Genomic DNA, 18,487 nt, shown 5'->3' on the forward strand with positions numbered 1-18,487 from the left:
TCAGATGGTACACGACTGAAGTCAGGAGTCAGATCGCGATCGACTGACTGAAGTCAATCAGACCCGTTTTTTTTTATACATAGAAGATATACCGGTTGTTCCCATGATTCTTCCGTTTCTACCACAGAACTTCATTTCCAGCATGACTGGTTCACTGCTTTAGTCCGAGAAGGTAAAATTTGTTCCTTACTCTTCGGGTTTATTTATAAAACCAGCAACAGTTGCCTGCCATTAAAACCAGGGAAGTACTTTACTTTGTATGCAAATTTCTTATTTTTGCTTTCCAATTCCAGTGTATTAATGACAGAAAAAGGGAAAGAGGGAGTAATGGAAGGTTCTAGTTCTGGGGACCACCCTATGGTAGATCCCCATGAATCAGAGATGCAAGAAGAACAGTGGGAGGAATTTTTTGCTACACGAGAACAATTTGATGATCTTATTGCTCGTGTGCAAGCTCAGGGGGTTCAAATGGAATTTTTAACTCAAACACTCACTGAAATAAAATCTCAATTAACTTTATTGTTAGAAAGAGATAAAAATAAGATAGAAACCTCAGATGTCCCATCTTCATCGAAAGATTTAGATGTGACTATGCGAGATCCTAAGGAACCCCATCACAAGTTGAGGGATAATCCAGTTCTAAAAGATATGAAACCCCCTCAATTTCACGGGGAGGAAAAAGATAGAAATAAGGATACAATCTTTAATTTCCTCCAAAAATGGGAAGATTTACATAAACTTAAAAATACTCCACCACATCTCCAAGCACTGGAGGCTAGTTTAACTTTGGGGCCCAAAGCATATAAATGGTGGCGAACTTTAAAGGATGCAAATAAAATACCTGAAACTTGGGCTCAATTTGAATCCGTCTTTTTGAAAGAATTCCTTTCTGAAAATGAAATGGAAAGAAATTGGGAAGATTGGGATTATGTCAAACAAAAGGGAAGACCCCTGCTAACATATCTGGAGGAATATTGTGAGATAATCCTCAAATTGGAAGGAATAGATGAATTTCAAAAGACAAGAGGATTCATTAGGGGACTAGATAAAGCCTGTAAAAAAGAAGTAAAAAGGAGTTCACCTAAGACGTTGGAAGAGGCAATTAAATTTGCATTAATTAATGAAGATAGTATGCGTCCAGGTACACTCACTAGTCTCACTTATACGGAGCCCAAGTCTAAGGAATTGAAAACCTCAAAATTTGTGGGCAAATTTAAAAGAAAAATGCCATTTTTAAAGGGTAAAAAACAACCTTTTAAAAAGAAACAATATTTAAGGCCAAAGTTAAGTCCAGACGACTTTGATAAGGCCAAAAAAGAGAAATTGTGTTTCAATTGCCTATCCCCTAACCATGTTGCTTGGAATTGCCCTCAAAAGAAAAAGGGGGAAGACAAAGGAAAGGATAAGGACAAGGGCAAGAGAAAAGAAAAACAAATCCATGTAGTGTAGACCTTAGAATTAAAGTGGCATGAAAGGTATAAATCTTTAGAGGTCTTGCACATGGATGTACAACACAAGTGTTGCATGTCAACTTCTATGTGGCAGCCTACCTTTGGGCCACATGATTTGGTTAGAGTGTATGGATTGATAGCTGGAAAGAGAGTTAGAGTCATGATTGATGACTTTGCTACATATAATTTTATAAATTATGCACTTGTTAAAAAATTGAAACTTCCCCAACAAAAGAGTGGGCATCAATATGTTGTTCGTATGATGCAAGGTCAAGATAATAAAATATGGGATACAATGGTATCCAATTTGGAAATTAAGATTCAAGGATATAAAGATAAACTTGATTTTCAAATTATGAACATGGAAAGAGCTGATATTGCTCTAGGGAGGGAGTGGCTATGGGGATTGGAACTATCTTTAAAACGTAGTTACGATCATAATACACTGGAATTTGAAAGGGATGGTAAGACTTTTGCCATTCAAGGTGAACATGAAATATCTGATAATCCTTTGTTGTGTTCCACTGAGGTTCAGAAGCTGATAAAGAAGGAAGCTTGTGAGGTATATATGTTATGGTCTCTTTCTGTACAAAACACTTTTACTTTCTGTAATACAAAGCAACAATTTTCTTATGTTTGTGAGTTGAATGCAAATAATGAATTAAGTAGTTTGTTAGATGAATTTAAAGATGTGTTTCCTTCTGATTTACCTAGTGGCCTTCCACCAGATAGAGGTGATATAAATCACCCAATTGACACAAATAAGGATACACCCTATTTCTAAACCACCGTATAAATTAAGTGAAACACAACATCAAGAAGTTGAAAGACAAATTAAGGATTACCTTGATAAAGGGTTTATACAACCCAATAATTCACCTTGGGCGTCACCAATTTTATTAGTAAAGAAAAAAGATGGTTCTATGCGACTTTGTGTTGACTATAGAGCACTTAATAAAATAACGGTGAAGAATAATTTTCCTATGCCTAGAATGGAAGATCTTTTCGATGAATTATAAGGGGCAAAATTCTTCACAAAGATAGATTTAAGATCAGGCTATCACCAAGTAAGAATTAAGGCACAAGATGTTCCCAAGACAGCATTTCGTACTAGATACGGGCATTATGATTTTTTGGTGATGCCTTTTGGTCTTACTAATGCACCAGTCACCTTTATGAAGCTGATGAATAGTGTTTTACGGCCCTATCTAGGACATTTTGTAGTAGTCTTCTTGGATGATATCTTGATCTTTAGTAAATCAAAAGAAGAACATTTGAAACACTTACAATTAGTATTTCAACTGTTAAGAACACATTCCCTTTATACGAAGAAAACTAAATGTGAATTCTTTGCACAAGAGGTCAAATATTTAGGGCATATTATCTCGAAAGAGGGAATCAACATGGATCCAGAAAAAGTAAGGGCAATTATTGAATGGCCATCTCTAAGGAACCTGGAAGAGCTGCAGATCTTCCTAGGTTTATTTGGATTTTATCGTAGATTCATTCGAGATTATGCCAAAATAGCTGTTCCAATGACAGACCAACTTAAAGGGAAAGGAAAAAGTTTTAATTGGGGAACATACCAAAATGAAAGTTTTCAAAAACTTAAGGTAGCTATTGCTACAGCTCCAGTACTATTAATTGTGGATCCCAATAAACCATTTGTGGTTGAAGTTGATGCCAGTGATAAGGCGATAGGCGCGGTCTTATTACAAGAAGGTCGGCCAGTTGCTTTTGAAAGCAAGAAATTAGACCGTGCAAAACAGAATTATTCTGTTTATGAGAGGGAGCTATATGCAATAGTACATGCAATGAAGAAATGGAGGCACTATTTGTACGGTGCTAAACTTTTGATTTTATCGGATCATGAAAGCATTAAGTGGCTTAATGATCAACCGGATTTACACGGGCGTAAAGCTAGATGGGCCGAACTCCTCCAAGAGTTCGACTATGAGATAAGATATAGAAAAGGAAAGTATAATATAGTAGCTGATGCACTCAGCAGAATGCCCATCATTAATGAATTGAGTTTTACTCAGTTCACTTTCAACTTGCTTGAATCTTTTGCTTGAATCTTTAAAAGAGAAATGCCAGGTTGATCCGGCATATTCCAACGTATGGGAAGCAATAAAAAATGGAGATTCAAATGAAAGTGCTTCTACTGAGGAAGGAATATCTAAGGATGTTCAACAAGGAAATGGAGCATTAGGGGTTGCTCAAACCGGATTCAAGTGGAAGAATTTTATCATTGATAATGGTTATTTACTCTACAAGGGTAGGGTATGTGTCCCGAAAGATACGAATAAGGCGCCAGATACTCTTTGAGTGTCATGATACCCCTAGCGCGGGACATCCAGGAGTTAATAAGACTTATAGTCTTATTAAAAGGCAGTTCTATTGGCGTGGAATGAATAAGGACGTCCTTGACTATGTGGTCAAATGTAATAAATGCCAGGTTAATAAAGCTGAAAGATTGAAAATGGGAGGACTTCTCCATCCACCAAAGATTCCTTCGGGAAAATGGGAGAGTATCTCCATGGATTTTATTGTTGCTTTACCCAGAACACAGAGGGGGCATGACTCTGTGTGGGTGATTGTGGATAGGTTAACCAAAATGGCTAGGTTCATTCCAACTTCAATTGATGTTAAAACACCAGAATTGGCTAGATTGTTTGTAGAGAACATATACCGATTGTATGGCCTTCCGGCAAATATAGTTTCTGATCGGGATAGAAAATTTGATAGTCAATTTTGGCGTGCGGTATTTAGGAAATTGGATACTAAACTTAGCATGAGTACGGCGGATCACCCGCAAACTGATGGGCAAATTGAAAGGGTTAACCAAATCCTTGAAGATATGCTTAGGGCATATGTAAGTAAAAGGCAAACTAATTGGGAAGAGTATCTACCGATAGCAAAGTTTGCATATAATAGTGCCAAGCACTCTTCCACTGGATATAGTCCATTTATGTTAATGTATGGGTTTCAGCCCAGAGCTCCTGGAAAAGGTTCAGGCAGCTAAGGATTTTTTGGAGGAAATGAATAATATGTTAAAATTTGCTCAAGAAAATATTAAAAAAGCTCAAAATCGAGCTAGAGCATATGCAGATCCTCACCGAAGAGACATCTCCTTTAAAGAAGGAGAATTGGTCTATCTTAAGGTGCTTGAACAAACTAAAACTAGGAAAAAGGGACAATGTCCAAAGCTTTCACCGAGGTATTGTGGTCCTTTCATAATACTTAAAAAGGTGGGAGAACTGGCTTACAAGCTCCAACTACCTGCTGGTAGTAAAATACATCCAGTTTTTCATGTAAGTAAATTAAGGAAGAAGCTGGGTGATTTGGATAATCTAATCTTAAATGATAACATTGAGGAGCTATTAAATGACCAATCTAATCCACATGAACCAGAAAGAATATTAAATGTTCGTAATAGACGAACAAGGAATACTATTTATCAAGAATGTTTGGTTAAGTGGAAAGATTGTTCAATAGAAATCTCAACATGGGAGCGAGTAAGTACTTTAAAGAAAAGGTTTTCCAATTTACAGTTAGACCTTCCAAGTATCGTTTTCGAGGACGAAACCGATTCTTAAGGGGAAGGAAATGTTACATTATAAGGTAAATTAAGGGAAACATGCACGAGGATGATCGTCCGGGGTCTTGGGCGCCTGAACGGGGTTTAGGGGAGCCTAGAACCAAAGAGAGTCCAAGAATAGTAGGACTCACCAAGGTTTGACGGCTGACAATCGGATCACGATGAGGGTGGCCAACAATGAACTAGGCAAGGCTGGGAGGTGAAACGGATCGCTCGTGCTCTTTTTTTCATCGAACTGCTTTCCTCTGATCTTCATTGTCTTCTTCATAGCCGCCTGTTAAGGTTGTCGCCTAGCTGCCCCTCCCTCTCTCCCATAGGCTGAATGCATTGAATGGTTGTCCACCAGTCCAAAAAAAAACGTTTTTCCAACTTGCATGGGTATTTCTGCCAAGTAGTAGTCTTCTAATCCCATTTTCCAGCAATTTTCAGCCATTAAATTAATTTAGTACTTTTTACCCTAGCCAAAATTAAATCTGCCTATCCATAATTAAATTGGCTAGGCCATATGCGACCTAGAGTGGTCCCGAACCTCAAGTGACCCTTAGATTGGCATTAGCTAATCAATTAATGTTAGTCCCTAGTGTCACCATTGATACTTAATGGCCAATTAATTGTCCTAGGGTCAAAACTGACACCAATTGACAACCAAAGCCTAGCTGGCATAACTCGTCACAACTTTTGCCTTTGACACCCATTGCATCCTAGGGGGCCTTGGCGTGTTACCATGAAATAACTGCCAGGTGCATCATATGCGCCTTATAACCTTGCCATGCCTTACAACCTTGTACATTTGATTATTAAATTAATCAAATGCTACCAACAAGATTAAAGCATCTCACAAGTTTCATTTCCCTATGATAGACCTCCTTTTGAAGTCCTTGCAATCGTCCTCGATTGTAACGCGTTGTGCCGAAGTAAAAGTATACCACATTGGAATTTCCATAAGGCATCATAGTCACAACATTGGCCACTTTTGTCTAACCATGCCATATGTCCCAAAACTTGCTGAAAATTTCCAGCCAGCATAAACATGACATAAATATGAAAAATAGTCTTTAGAACTATTGTTAGAAACCCATTGGATACATCCACAACTCTTGTTTCTCAACTGTTCTGGCTTCACAGCCATAGTAAAGCATAAACTCAGCATAGACCATGTCTGAAATTGTCAATGGCATTCACTAACATGTTGCTGTCCATGGAATCAGCTGTAAACCATGGAAAACTGAGCATAATCTGATTATAAATTGATCAGAAAACTGGTCAATTGCTTCAAATGTGATCCCAAGCTGATCACAAATTGAGTGCGAAAACTGATGAGAAGCTGATGCAAAAACGATCCAAAAGTGACCATAATCTGATCTCTAATTGATAAAAACTAAGCTGAAATTGATTAGAATTTGATCCCAAACTGATGCAAAAACGCATATCAAACTGATGCAAATGTATAGTTTCAGTGCGCGGGTGAAACTCATACTCATTTGCATACATCTCACAATGACTAATACATTGAGTAGTGACCTCATGATAGACGTACTAACAACACAATACCTTGGATGTATGCTGAATACATCCGAGATTCACTACATATGAGAGCTGTCCATAATTGGTGGAGTTGAGAAGTGTTACCTTTCCCTTGAGCACTAGGCACTACGCTAGACCCTTGCTACTGTTGAACTTGACCGAGCCCCAATTAAAGTCGGCTCTAAGTAAAAGGCATCTAGGTAAAGCTATAATAACTAAGAATGACTTGCTAAGTCATCCTCTTTCATCCATTGAGCATCCATTGGTGAATAGTTCTAAAACTTCACCAAGTATCTCATGGAAACTTTACCTTTGACTTTTCTTTCCTTGTGCGCTAAAATTTGCTTGGGTACCATGATCTCATCTAGCTTCTCAATTTTAGGTTGAATTTCAGCAAATACATCCTCTGACATATCACCACAAAAAGGCCTTAACAAATTGATATGAAAGGCATTGTGTACGTCAATGTGGAGGTAACTTTAACCAATATGTTATATCGCTAATCTTCTCTAACACTTGGAAGGGCCCATAGTATCTCATACTCAACTTTGGATACAACCTCTCTCTTCCTTTCATCTTTTTCAATCTTACCTTTTTAAAATGGAGCAATATATAACCGCCCTCTACAAACTGCAAAGCACGACTATGGTGATCAGCTGTTTTCTTTTGCTTTTCTTGTGATCTTTGTAGTGCATATTTCATCTTTGCATAGGTTGCATCCAAGTTTTTGACATAGCGATCTACCTCAAAGATTTCATCCGTATTGTGCAAGATAGGTGGTACCTTCTTGCCACCCTTAACCACCTCAAATGGAGCTTTGCTAGTGGAACTATGCACCGTATTGTTGTATGCAAACTCAACCGATGGCAAATATTGCTCCCACTATATCTTATGGTTTGATACATAGCACCTCAAAAGATCCAACATTGAGGAATTGGCCTCTTTGGACTGACCATCTGTTTGGGGATGGAAGGATGATGGAAATTTCAGCGTTGGATCCATATTCTCAAATAATCCTTTCCAAAAAAATAAGCTAGTCATCCAAGGATTTCAATCACTAACGATCAACTCTAGCATACCATGAAAAATGTGCTGCAAAAATAATCGTGTCATATGATCAGCCTTTATCTTCTTTCTCATTGCAATGAAATGGGCATGTTTACTAAACTTGCAAATGATAGTTCTTATCCCATCATTTCTTGTAGGTATCCTAAGAAACTAAAAAATATGCTGTTTTCTGCCTGAGAAGGTCTTGCAATGGCTGAAAACCGAACCAGCAGCCGCCCCTTTCTCTCTCCCACAGGCTGAATGCATTGAATGGCTCTCCACCAGCCCCAAAAACTTTTTTCCAACTTGCATGGGTATTTTTGCCAAGTAGCAATTTTCTAATCCCATTTTCCAGCAATTTCTAGCCATTCAAAATTAATTAATTTCAGCCCTTCTAACCTTGCCCAAAATGAAATATGCCCATCCAATTTAAATTGGCTAGGCCATTTGCAACCTTGAGTGGTCCCAAAACTCAATTGGCCCTTAGATTGGCATGAATTAATTAATTAATGCTAGTCCCTAGTGTCACCATTGACACTTATGCTCAATTAATTGTCCTAGGGTTAAAATTGACACCAATTGACAACCAAAGCCCAAATGGCATAACTTGTCACGACTTTTGCCTTTGACACGCATCCACTACATCCTCGGGATCCTTGGCTTACTACCATGAAATAACTACCATGTGCATCACACGTGCCTTACAACCTTGCACATGCCTTACATCCTTACACATGCCTTACAACCTTACACATTTGATTATTAAATGAATCAAATGTTACTAGCAAGATTAAAGCATTTCACAAATTTCATGTCCTCGTTGACAGGATGAGAGAATAATGAAAGGAAGAGGAAAACAGCAAGCAAACTTTGCGTATACAGCAACAACCTCGTCCCTTGAACCTCCCTTTTTTATTTTTAGGCGAGTTTCTTGAAGTATGATTTAAAAGTAATGCTTCTGCCCTACTGTTTTCAGTTAGTCACATAATTGGATGATACCCCACACATACATTGCACCTGAATGCAAGTGTGTCTCTTCAGTTTGCCAGCACCTGATGTGCATGTAAGTGGATCATGTGTGCCTGATGGGATGTCCACCATCTGTCTTTTATTTGCCATACAGCAGCATTTTTTATAAAGTAAATATGTGCTTAGATTTTCCCGCAGAACTATGGTTGTTCCCAGAAAGGGCCACAGTCAGATAATTTCAGGGGAAAAAGTGTTATGGCATTTGTTGCACAATCATGTTCTTGTTTGATAACACTCTGCCCATTTGATCTGGTTTGAGTTGTTAATCTTTGATCTTTTTGAACACTGGGTTGATTGCTTATTTTCGTCAGAGATGCAAAAGACTGGGCATTGAGACAGGTAGCAGTTCACGTCAGTGTGTCTAAGTTGCCTGTGTGTTGTAACATTGCAGGTTGAGGAACAGAAGGAAAGGATGAGCCAAACTCTGGGCGCTTTTGTTTTTCTGCTATTGGTTGGACCTTGACATGTTTCTGCACTCTTTTTCTACTAAGAATTGACTTTGCTATATAAGGCTTACATATTAAACATTACCTGCCAGGCAAGGGCTGCCAATCATGAACACATAGAAGGATGGAAGAGTGCTGTGAGGCAAGTTGTTGACCTACTGCCCTACTGTGGTTTCAGTTACACAGATCTGCTTACTGGAAGATTTCTTCAAGACGACATTGATTTGATGAACAGAGGTGTGTATCAAGTAAGTAGGTAGTATATAACATCAAACCATGCATAAGGCAAAGTGACTTGTACTGGGTGAGCATATGAAATGACTCTCGATATGTTTTAGAATGTTGTTGCGAGGACTTCAGTATGGTTGAAATCCGAAAAGGAGCCCTATTTGCAGGTCTGGCTTTTTTAATAACACCTATCTTTTACGGAAATAAATAGCAGCATGATTTTTGACCTAAACTAATGCTGTTTTTCTGTCTGTGCCAGAGCAGTTTCTTGGAAACTTTGCATGGGCGAAGCAGCTGACAAACACAAGATACATGAGTCATTACGCCTCAGATTAAGCTGTTCAAGATGTGTGCTTGTAGAAATTCTGTGTAATTGTAGGATTCTCCTGAACCCTCAAGAAAGCTCATGGAAGCTAGTAAAACATGGTGTGTCTCTGTTAGATACTTTGCTTGGCTTATGGTCATCACCTGTCAAACATGCTAGCGAGGTATCTGAGACAGAGTGCAGTGAGACTCCAAAGCTTATGAGCATGCTACAGGTGCAAAGAGTTTCATTCTAATGTGTTGTTTGTTATGTGACTACACGATAACACCTGCTAGTGCTTCAATCTGGAGTGTTGTCTTGTTCTTCTCATCATTTGCTTGACTTGAGGACCGAGTTAGCTTCTTGATTGCCAGTTTTTTGTCTTTCATTTGTTAGTATAATAGTATGCTTCCATGCGAAAATTCTGTTTGTTGGAATGCTAAGGATGAGGACAAAATGATGAGGCGTGTACCTAACTCATACTGTCTATGTAACAGGAGAGACATGCATAACTGGCTTTAGTGTACAAGAGGACAAGCCATATAAAGTTAGAAGACCTCAATTGATCCCATAAACTTGTTATTCCTATCATACCAAATGGTGGAAGCTAGAAGGCACAAAGATTTTTGTAAAGCATTTGGAAGTAGCAGGTTATCCTCTGTAAGGGGGTGGGCCTTAAGAAAGTGCGCAGTGGAAGAAGAACATGAACACAGAGAGAGAAGGGAAGAGAGAGACTGCAAAGAAAGAAGAGAATGGAAGAAGAAATCTGCACTGAACTCCAAAAGAATGCCGAATACAATGTGGACTGATCAGGCTGGATGCAGCCCAAAGCATCAGTGAGGGCACTAGATTATGTTGATGATGGTGTGAAGCACCAAATGATGGACTGATTAGTCTGTATGCAGCCCAAAGCATCAATAAGGGCACTGGATTATGTTGATGATGGCGTGAAGCACCAAATGATGGACGAATGCCATTGGAAGTTAGAGAGTGCTGAAACCTGCAAAATGATGTGTGCTGCCACTGAATGAGGCTGCTATAAATAGGCAGAAACCTCCAAATCTGCCCAATTTTATCATGATGGGGGCTAAAATGCTGGTGAACCAGCAATTGGCAAAAAATAAACAGAGGAAATGCTAAAGGCCATGTAGAAATTGGTCACCCCATTGATGGCAACGTGAACAGTCTCCAGCCATTGAAAAAACAAACGGACTGAGTTGGATAACTGGAACAACCAGTGTGAACATGCTAAAAACTTACTGAAAGTGTAATTCATTGAAATCTACACTCTAGAAAGAGCTGCCTCCTCCATCAAAACACATGAAATGACAAAGAGAGAGAATGTCATTGTAAATGCCTCGAATAATGTAATATCTTTAATAATTATAATATTCATTTGTTTTGAAGACTTAATATCTCAAGAAATGAAGAGAACAAATATTTAAAGTTGAATATGGTAATTTTCAGCCATGGAAATGTAGAAGTAATGGAGACAAGATTGAGGGTTGAAGATGATAATAAAACATTGTTCCCTCTCTCCTCTTTGCCTCTTTTAAATGAAAAAAAACAAGGAATTTATTTCTATTCGATCCAAGTCCTTTAGGGAAGAACTCAATTACAATCAACTAGAGAGTGAGAAGTAGTTTTCTCACAAGATTATGAAAAGATGTACATGCATCACTTACTATACAATAAGAACAATTGATTTCTTTACAAGATGAGAATAGAAAGAGGGAAAATTAACTTTTCTTTGCATGAGATGTGACTAGTAGTAGAATACTTGGAAGTTTGTGTGACAAATATCTTGATAATTTCTTTTTCTATGGCCTTCCTTTTTGGATTGAGTATTGTCAAGAATAGAAATAATCAAATTTAGTAAGAACCAATAACTTTTTATTATCCAGTTTCTCGTTATGAGCATGTGGAAAAGGGTTTATGTAGGCTGCTTAAAGGAATTGGGGATTTTTGCATTAAGTCCACTGTGTCTAGCATATCTCAGCTTATAGAAATAGCTAGTAGGATTGATGTGTTGTTGCATGGGAAAGATTCAGGTTTCTAAGTCACGGATGAAAAATCGAATAAGAAATTATTAAGGGTTAAAAAAAAACAACATATCTAAAAGAGGTCAAAATAGCAAGGAGAGGGTTGAAATTATTAAGGGTTAAAAAAAACAACATATCTAAAAGAGGTCAAAATAAGGGTTGTAGTTAAATGATGTGTTTGTGAAAAGGAGAGTCACATAGCTAAGGACTATTCTATTAGATAGTAAGTTGGAAAATTAGAAAATCAGGGAGATCCCAAGGGAAAGAAGTTCAAAATGTCTGTTGGTTTGGTGCCGAATGTTGTTAGGGATCAATCGAATGATGATGCTACTAAGTTGTGCGGAGCAAAGGGTAAAAATTAGAGATCAGAATGTATTAATCTTCTTTGATAATGAGCATGAGGTAACTTTGTCTCCTCGGATATGGCAGCTTGTTTAGTCATTAGAGAGGATGAGGTCGGACCCATGGGAAAAGTTGGTATATGGCATATAAGGGCCATGTAGAGCTTGTCACATTGCTCATTGGGAAGGTTTGCTTGCACATTTAGGATATGTGGATAGCGAAAAATTTTTCATTGCACTGCTTGAGGGTTGTGGTGTCTTTGGTATACCTTGGTATCATTGTGTGCATGTAGTGATTCATTCACATGCTAAAGTGATTACTATTTAGCATAAGGGCAAGGCCTATACTTTGGATATAAAATTGAAAGGAAAATTTTTCTTATATCGATTGATACTATTTTTAAAGTAATAAAAATCACATTTTCAACATACTTGGTTTTTCCAAGTATAAGGTTGATATTAAAAACGTTGAGAACATGTCTAAGAAAAGGATCATAGATCGCTTTTGAAAGTGTATGTTGATTATTTTTCTCAATCACTTCCGCGATAGCTAGTGCTTGAAATGTCGAAAGATCATGGCATAGATCTTATCCCTGGATGGATGACATTATGGATAGATTGCAAGGGTAGCCATATTTGGTTGTATCGATTTAAAAAGTGAGTATCATTAGATTTGCATTGGACAAGAGGATGTTCATAAGACAAGTTTCAAGATACCTTTTGGATTGTATGAGTTTCTTGTCTTGCCTTTTGGACTTATGAATACTCTTGTCACATTTAACTAGATGATGGATCACATCTTCAGAACCACACAAAGGACGTGTAGGCTCTTTCTTTGATAGTATGATTATCTAATCAAAGAATGAGGCAAAATATAGGCAGCATTTGTACATTGTTTTCAACGAGTTACGTAGGCACAAATTGGTTATAAATAGCAAGAAGAGTGAGCTTTTTTTGCATGAGATTCATGTTTTGGGACATACTATATTGGTTGATGGCATTCTTATGAATCTTATAAAGGTTGAGGCAATACACTTATGGCCTTTGAAGAATGTGCATGAGATTCACAATTTCTTGTGTCTATGTTTCCATTATAGTAAGTATGTGCATAACTTTGTTGAAATTGCATCTCCACTGCATACTTTGCAGAAGAAGGGTGTACCTTTTAAATTTCAACATTTAAGAAGAAAAAAAAAGATGACTTCAAATCTTATGTTTGTGTTGTCTAATTTAAGGAAGTCATTGTTGTTCTGTGTGATGCATATGGGAATAGCTAGAGGTTGTTTTAATGCAGGATGGCCAAGTTGTGCTATATGAGAGCTGTGTTTTCCATGGTGCAAAGGGAAATTTGCAGGTTTATGAGAAAGAGTTGCTTGCTGTATTTCATGCACTTTCAACATGGAAATACTATGTTTTAGGGGTTGATTTCACAATGCAGATGGAGCATAAGACATTGCACTACTTTTTGACTCTGATTAAGTTGTTTGATAAGCACATGAGATGGGCCAACTTCTTATGTATGTTTAACTTCTAGATTGTGCATATAGATAGGAAGAAGAATATGGTGACTGATGCATTATCACATAGGCCTTAGATTTCAGCTTTTACTATGATATATCACATTGAGTTGGATGCTATGAATGATTAGTATACTTTTGAATCCGATTTTGCGAATGTATATGATCATCTTTGCAATGGCCACAGGCATGAGCACTTTGTGCTTAGATATGGTTTTTTGATGATGTATGGGCGGTTGTGTGTCACAAAGCAGTTGAAGCCTAAGGTGACAATTGAGAGTCATGCTTCTTTTTACACAGGGTAGAGAGGTATTGATACTACATTTAAGACATTGGAGCATTTTTTTAATTGGCATTCTTTGAGACAGTATATTGAGCAGTTTGTTTCGATATGCATTGTATGTCACAAAGTGAAATATGATAGGCAAAAGATGCTAGGTGTATTGTAGTCCTTGTCTATTTCGATAGGTCTTGGTAGAGCATTATTATGGACTTTATCTTTGAGCTTCCTAGGACACCTATGGGGAATAATGGGATATAAATTGTTATTTGTAGGTTCAATAAGGAGGACCATTTTATTCGGATGAGAAAGAAGATAAAGATTTATCATATGGGACACTTATTTTTGTAGCATGTGTTTTTAAGTATCATGGCATGCTAGAGTTGATCATTAGTGATCAAGATCCTTGAATGACCAATTTGTTTTGGAAGTGACTATTTGAAAACATGAATAGCGTGGTGAAATTTTGTTCGTCCTTTCATATGCAAACAGATGGTCAGTTAGAAGAGGCAAATTTCACAGTGCTTGATCTCTTGAGATGCTATGTATTTAAGCATAAGTTACACATCGAGATGCTATGTATTGCGTGATGCTTAAGGGGGAGCTAGCACTTCCACCTAGTAACGGACAACTCTCGTGTATAGTGGATCTTGGGTGTATGTAGCATGTATCCAAGATACTGTGTTGACAGTATGTTTGCTATGAGGTGATTTTTCAATGTACTAGTCATTGTAGTTTGGCATGGAGATTTGTATGGTTTTCATTGTAGCTTGAAACTATACATTTGCATCAGTGTATGTTAAGGGCACGAGCGGAAGCACTCAAGTAGTATGTGCGTCAAAGGAGATGCATTTAGCAGTAGAGAGTGTGCAAAGAGAGTGGAGACACGAGGGATGGGTGTGTACTAGTGTAGTACACACAAAGAATTAAAAAATGTATTTATACTTAGGGTATGGTACACTTACACCTGCAAGGGTGTGTTCACTTACACTCGCAAGGATATATTCACATGTATAGATAAATATATACATGGGAGTAGTGAAAGGGCCTTTATACCCAATATCACATTCAAGTACAGGTGTTTTGGTGGGCAGCCCAAAATCCTTGACCAAACGACCAAGCCAAACAACTTCTTTCGAAGCTTCAGTGGCTGAAATATATTCAGCCTCAGTGGTAGAAAGTGCTGCTATCTTTTGCAATCTAGAGCACCAAGAAACTGCCCCACTAGTCAAGGTAAATATGTATCCGCTAGTAGACTTGTAAGTATCCAAGTCACTTGCCATGTTTGCATCATAAATATCCTTGGAGATCTAACGTACCCTTTTCATAGCAAATACAGTTTCTTTGTGCGCCTTAAGGTACCGGAAGATGCATTTCATTGCTCTCCAATGTGCTTTACCAAGATTTGACATAAACTTGCTTATAACTCCCACTGTGTGAGCAATGTTAAGTCTAGTGGCAACCATAGCATACACGAGTGACCCATAAGCTAAAGCATAAGGAACACCCTTCATAGAGTTGCGTGCTTTGCTAAGCTTAAGGCATGGTGGTAAAGGAAGACCAAGTGGCTTAGTGTTTGTCATAGAAAAACGATCAAGTACTTTGTTGATGTACTTTTCTTGTGAGAAAAATAAGAGCTGTTGCTCTCTATCTCTCGTTACACGCATGCCCAAAATGTGTTCAGCTGCACCCAAGTCCCTCATGGAAAAGGCTGAATTCAGCTGTCTTTTCAGTGCATTAACGTGGCTTTTATGCTTACCAGAATAAGCATATCATCCACATAAAGCACAAGTATTACATAAGGTTTCCATCATCAGCCTTCTTTATATATAAGTGGTGATTTGCATTGTTTATTTTAAACCCATGTGAGAGTATGAAGGCATTAAAATTTTTATAGCATTGTCTAGGAGCTTGTTTTAAACCATACAAGATTCTCTTAAGCCTATACACCAAATGCTCCTTTCTTGGCATAACAAAGCCCTCTGGTTGTTTCATGTATTGCTCTTCTTCTAAATCACCATGCAGGAATGCAGTTCTAATATCCATTTGATCAAGTTCAAGATCCAGAGATGCTATGATACCAAACAATACTCGAAGAGTAGTCATTTTGACAACAGGTAAAAAGACTTCTTGAAAGTCAATCCTCTCTCTGTGTATAACCCTTAGCCACAAGTCTGGCTTTGTATTTGGGTTTGCCATACACACACTTGATTTTATAGACCCATTTGTTAGGAATAGCTTTCCTATTTGTGGACAATGGAACCAAATCCCAAGTATCATTCTAATACAATGATTATATTTCTTCTTGCATAGCTAGCTCCCATTTGTCTTTAACTCACATGATAATGCCTCTTTATATATGAGAGGCTCACTCTCACTTGTGAGTAAAATGCAATCCAAAAAGGGATCAAACCTTTATATAGGTCTCCTGACACGTGTAGATCTTTTCACCCAATGATTTGTGTTATCAGGCAATGGATCCATATCCAAAGGAATGTCAATTAACTTATTATTTGGTTGTTGAATTGCATATTCAGGTTGTTGTAATACATTTTCAGGCAGCTATAATTCATTTTCAGCATGCTGATTTTGTTGCCCAAGCTGATTTTCAGCATCCCTTTTTTACCCATTGTCATTTGGCTCAATGATGATACAGTGATTATCATAACTAGCATTAAATGGAGCTGAATTTTCAGTGAGATTGATGGCTGCTTGAGTGGTTGATCATGCTGAAATTTCACTTTTTTTAAAATCCAAATCACTAGATGTGGCATTTTTCAGCAGATTTGACTCATTAAATACCACATCTCGGCTGCGTAGCACATTTTTCATGCTTGGAACCCAAACTCTATATCCCATTTCACCTTCATCTCCATAATCCATGAAGTTGCCTCAGTGGGATTTCATGTCAAGTTTGGTTTTACTATTGACAGGTATATGTACATAGCATTTGCAGCCAAAGACCCTTAAGTGGTCATATGAAGCAGGTTTGCCAGACCAAACCTCTTTAGGGATGCCACTTTCAAGTATATGATGTGGAGATCGGTTGCAAATATGCAGCGCGGTTTTAAGTGTCTCTTTCCAAAATGATTGTGGAAGATTAGCTGTGGACAGCATGCACCAAATCTTCTCATATAAAGTGCGATTCATTCGCTCAGCCACACCATTAGATGACGGACTATCAGGAGCTTACAGCTCCTATTTATTCCCATTGACATCGCAAAACTTATTGAATTCTGTAGATACATACTCTCCTCCATTGTCTATTCTTATGCATTTTAGTTTTAAACTTGAGTACTAACAAATGCATAAAACCTTTTAAAGGCGTCCAATGCCTCGTTTTTTTGCTTAAGCAAGTAAATCCATAGCTTTTTGGAATGTTCATCAATAAAAGACACAAAATAACGGAAACCACTATGAGTTTTTATTGACGTGGTACATATATCAGAATGGACTAAATCCAAAATACATGCCTTCCTAGAGGCTCCATGAGAGTATGAACTCTTTATATGTTTTCCCAAAAACACAATCATCACAAAAGTCAAGCTTTGAGTTTTTCATATCGACTCTTCCAAGTGAAGAAGGTACATGTAAACCCTTTTGGCTCATGTGTCCAAGACGCTTATGCCATAACTCCATGTGTGACTGCACTTCTGCAATTGCAATAAACTTTCCAGGAAGTGCCTTGTAGTGAAGATAATAAAGAGTTCCCTTTTTACTGTCTCTAGTGACTAGCATAGATCCTTTCTATATCTTCTACATTCCACCACCAAAGGTAGTGAAGTAACCCTTGTTGTCTAACCGCCCAACAGAAAGCAAGCTCTTCTTAAGTACAACCTAACATTATGAAGAATCGATTCTTGATCATTTTCAAGAGCCAAGTGTATGGTACCTACTCCTGCGATATCACATGCATGGTTATTTCCTAGGAAACTTTCCCAAGGTTGCCTTTTGCATAAGAAGAAAAACACTCCAAAGATGGAGTTACATGAAATGAAGCACCACTGTTAACAATCCATGTTTATGATAAACCATCATGAGTAGACAACAAGGTATCTATCACATCCCTTTTAGTGATATACATGTCTTCCACTCTCATAGCATGTGGATCTAAATATGCAACTAGCAAATCAACATCTTTATCTTCTTCTATCTCCTCAATAACAACATTAGATACTACATTTGCCTTTTCTGTTTCTTTAGGGGTAGAGCTGCCATCCTTCTCATTCTTTTTGCCTTTTGCATTAGCTTGCTTCTTGCGTTCTTGCTTCTTTTTGTAGTACATGCAATCGGGCTTTTTATGCCCTTTGTGTCCACATTAATAGTAAGTAACATCTTGTTGTTTTTTCTTGCTTTTGCTGCGATTTTTGTTCTTATTTGTAGTATTTGATCTCTTTTCAATTGTTTTCTTACATTGTAGACTGATCCAGTGTTTTTCCCACTTGCCTCATGTCTAATCTCCTCATTGAGAATAGAATTATGCACACCATCAAATGTCAAGTTGGGGTTGTTGCTCAATGACATAACCAATGCTTTCCATGAATCTGGCAAGGTCATGAGCAAGAAGATAGCCCTCAGCTTAGGATCAACAGCCAGCAAGCCTGCATCTTGTAACTGACTCAAAATACCAGTAAAAGCATTTAAATGCTTGAGGCGAGCTTAGACTCATCAAGCTTG

At 37.8% G+C, this 18,487-nt stretch overlaps 1 protein-coding gene across 4 annotated transcripts in view; it reads left to right on the plus strand.

Annotated features, from left to right (window-relative positions):
- Window positions 1-18,487, plus strand: part of ALF4 (aberrant root formation protein) — a 128,649-nt gene that overhangs the window by 19,826 nt on the left and 90,336 nt on the right. For all 4 annotated transcript variants that reach the window (XM_087672308.1, XM_087672299.1, XM_087672290.1 and 1 more), the window contains exons 5-8: window positions 9,044-9,103; window positions 9,191-9,335; window positions 9,437-9,493; window positions 9,591-9,865. In XM_087672308.1, the coding sequence (XP_087528434.1) occupies window positions 9,044-9,103; window positions 9,191-9,335; window positions 9,437-9,493; window positions 9,591-9,865 (537 nt within the window). The remainder of the gene's footprint in view (window positions 1-9,043; window positions 9,104-9,190; window positions 9,336-9,436; window positions 9,494-9,590; window positions 9,866-18,487) is intronic.

This window comes from Lygodium microphyllum, chromosome 3 (assembly GCF_053477565.2).
Source record: "Lygodium microphyllum isolate KBCC chromosome 3, Lygodium_microphyllum_v1.1.10, whole genome shotgun sequence".
Lineage (NCBI taxonomy): Eukaryota > Viridiplantae > Streptophyta > Polypodiopsida > Schizaeales > Lygodiaceae > Lygodium > Lygodium microphyllum.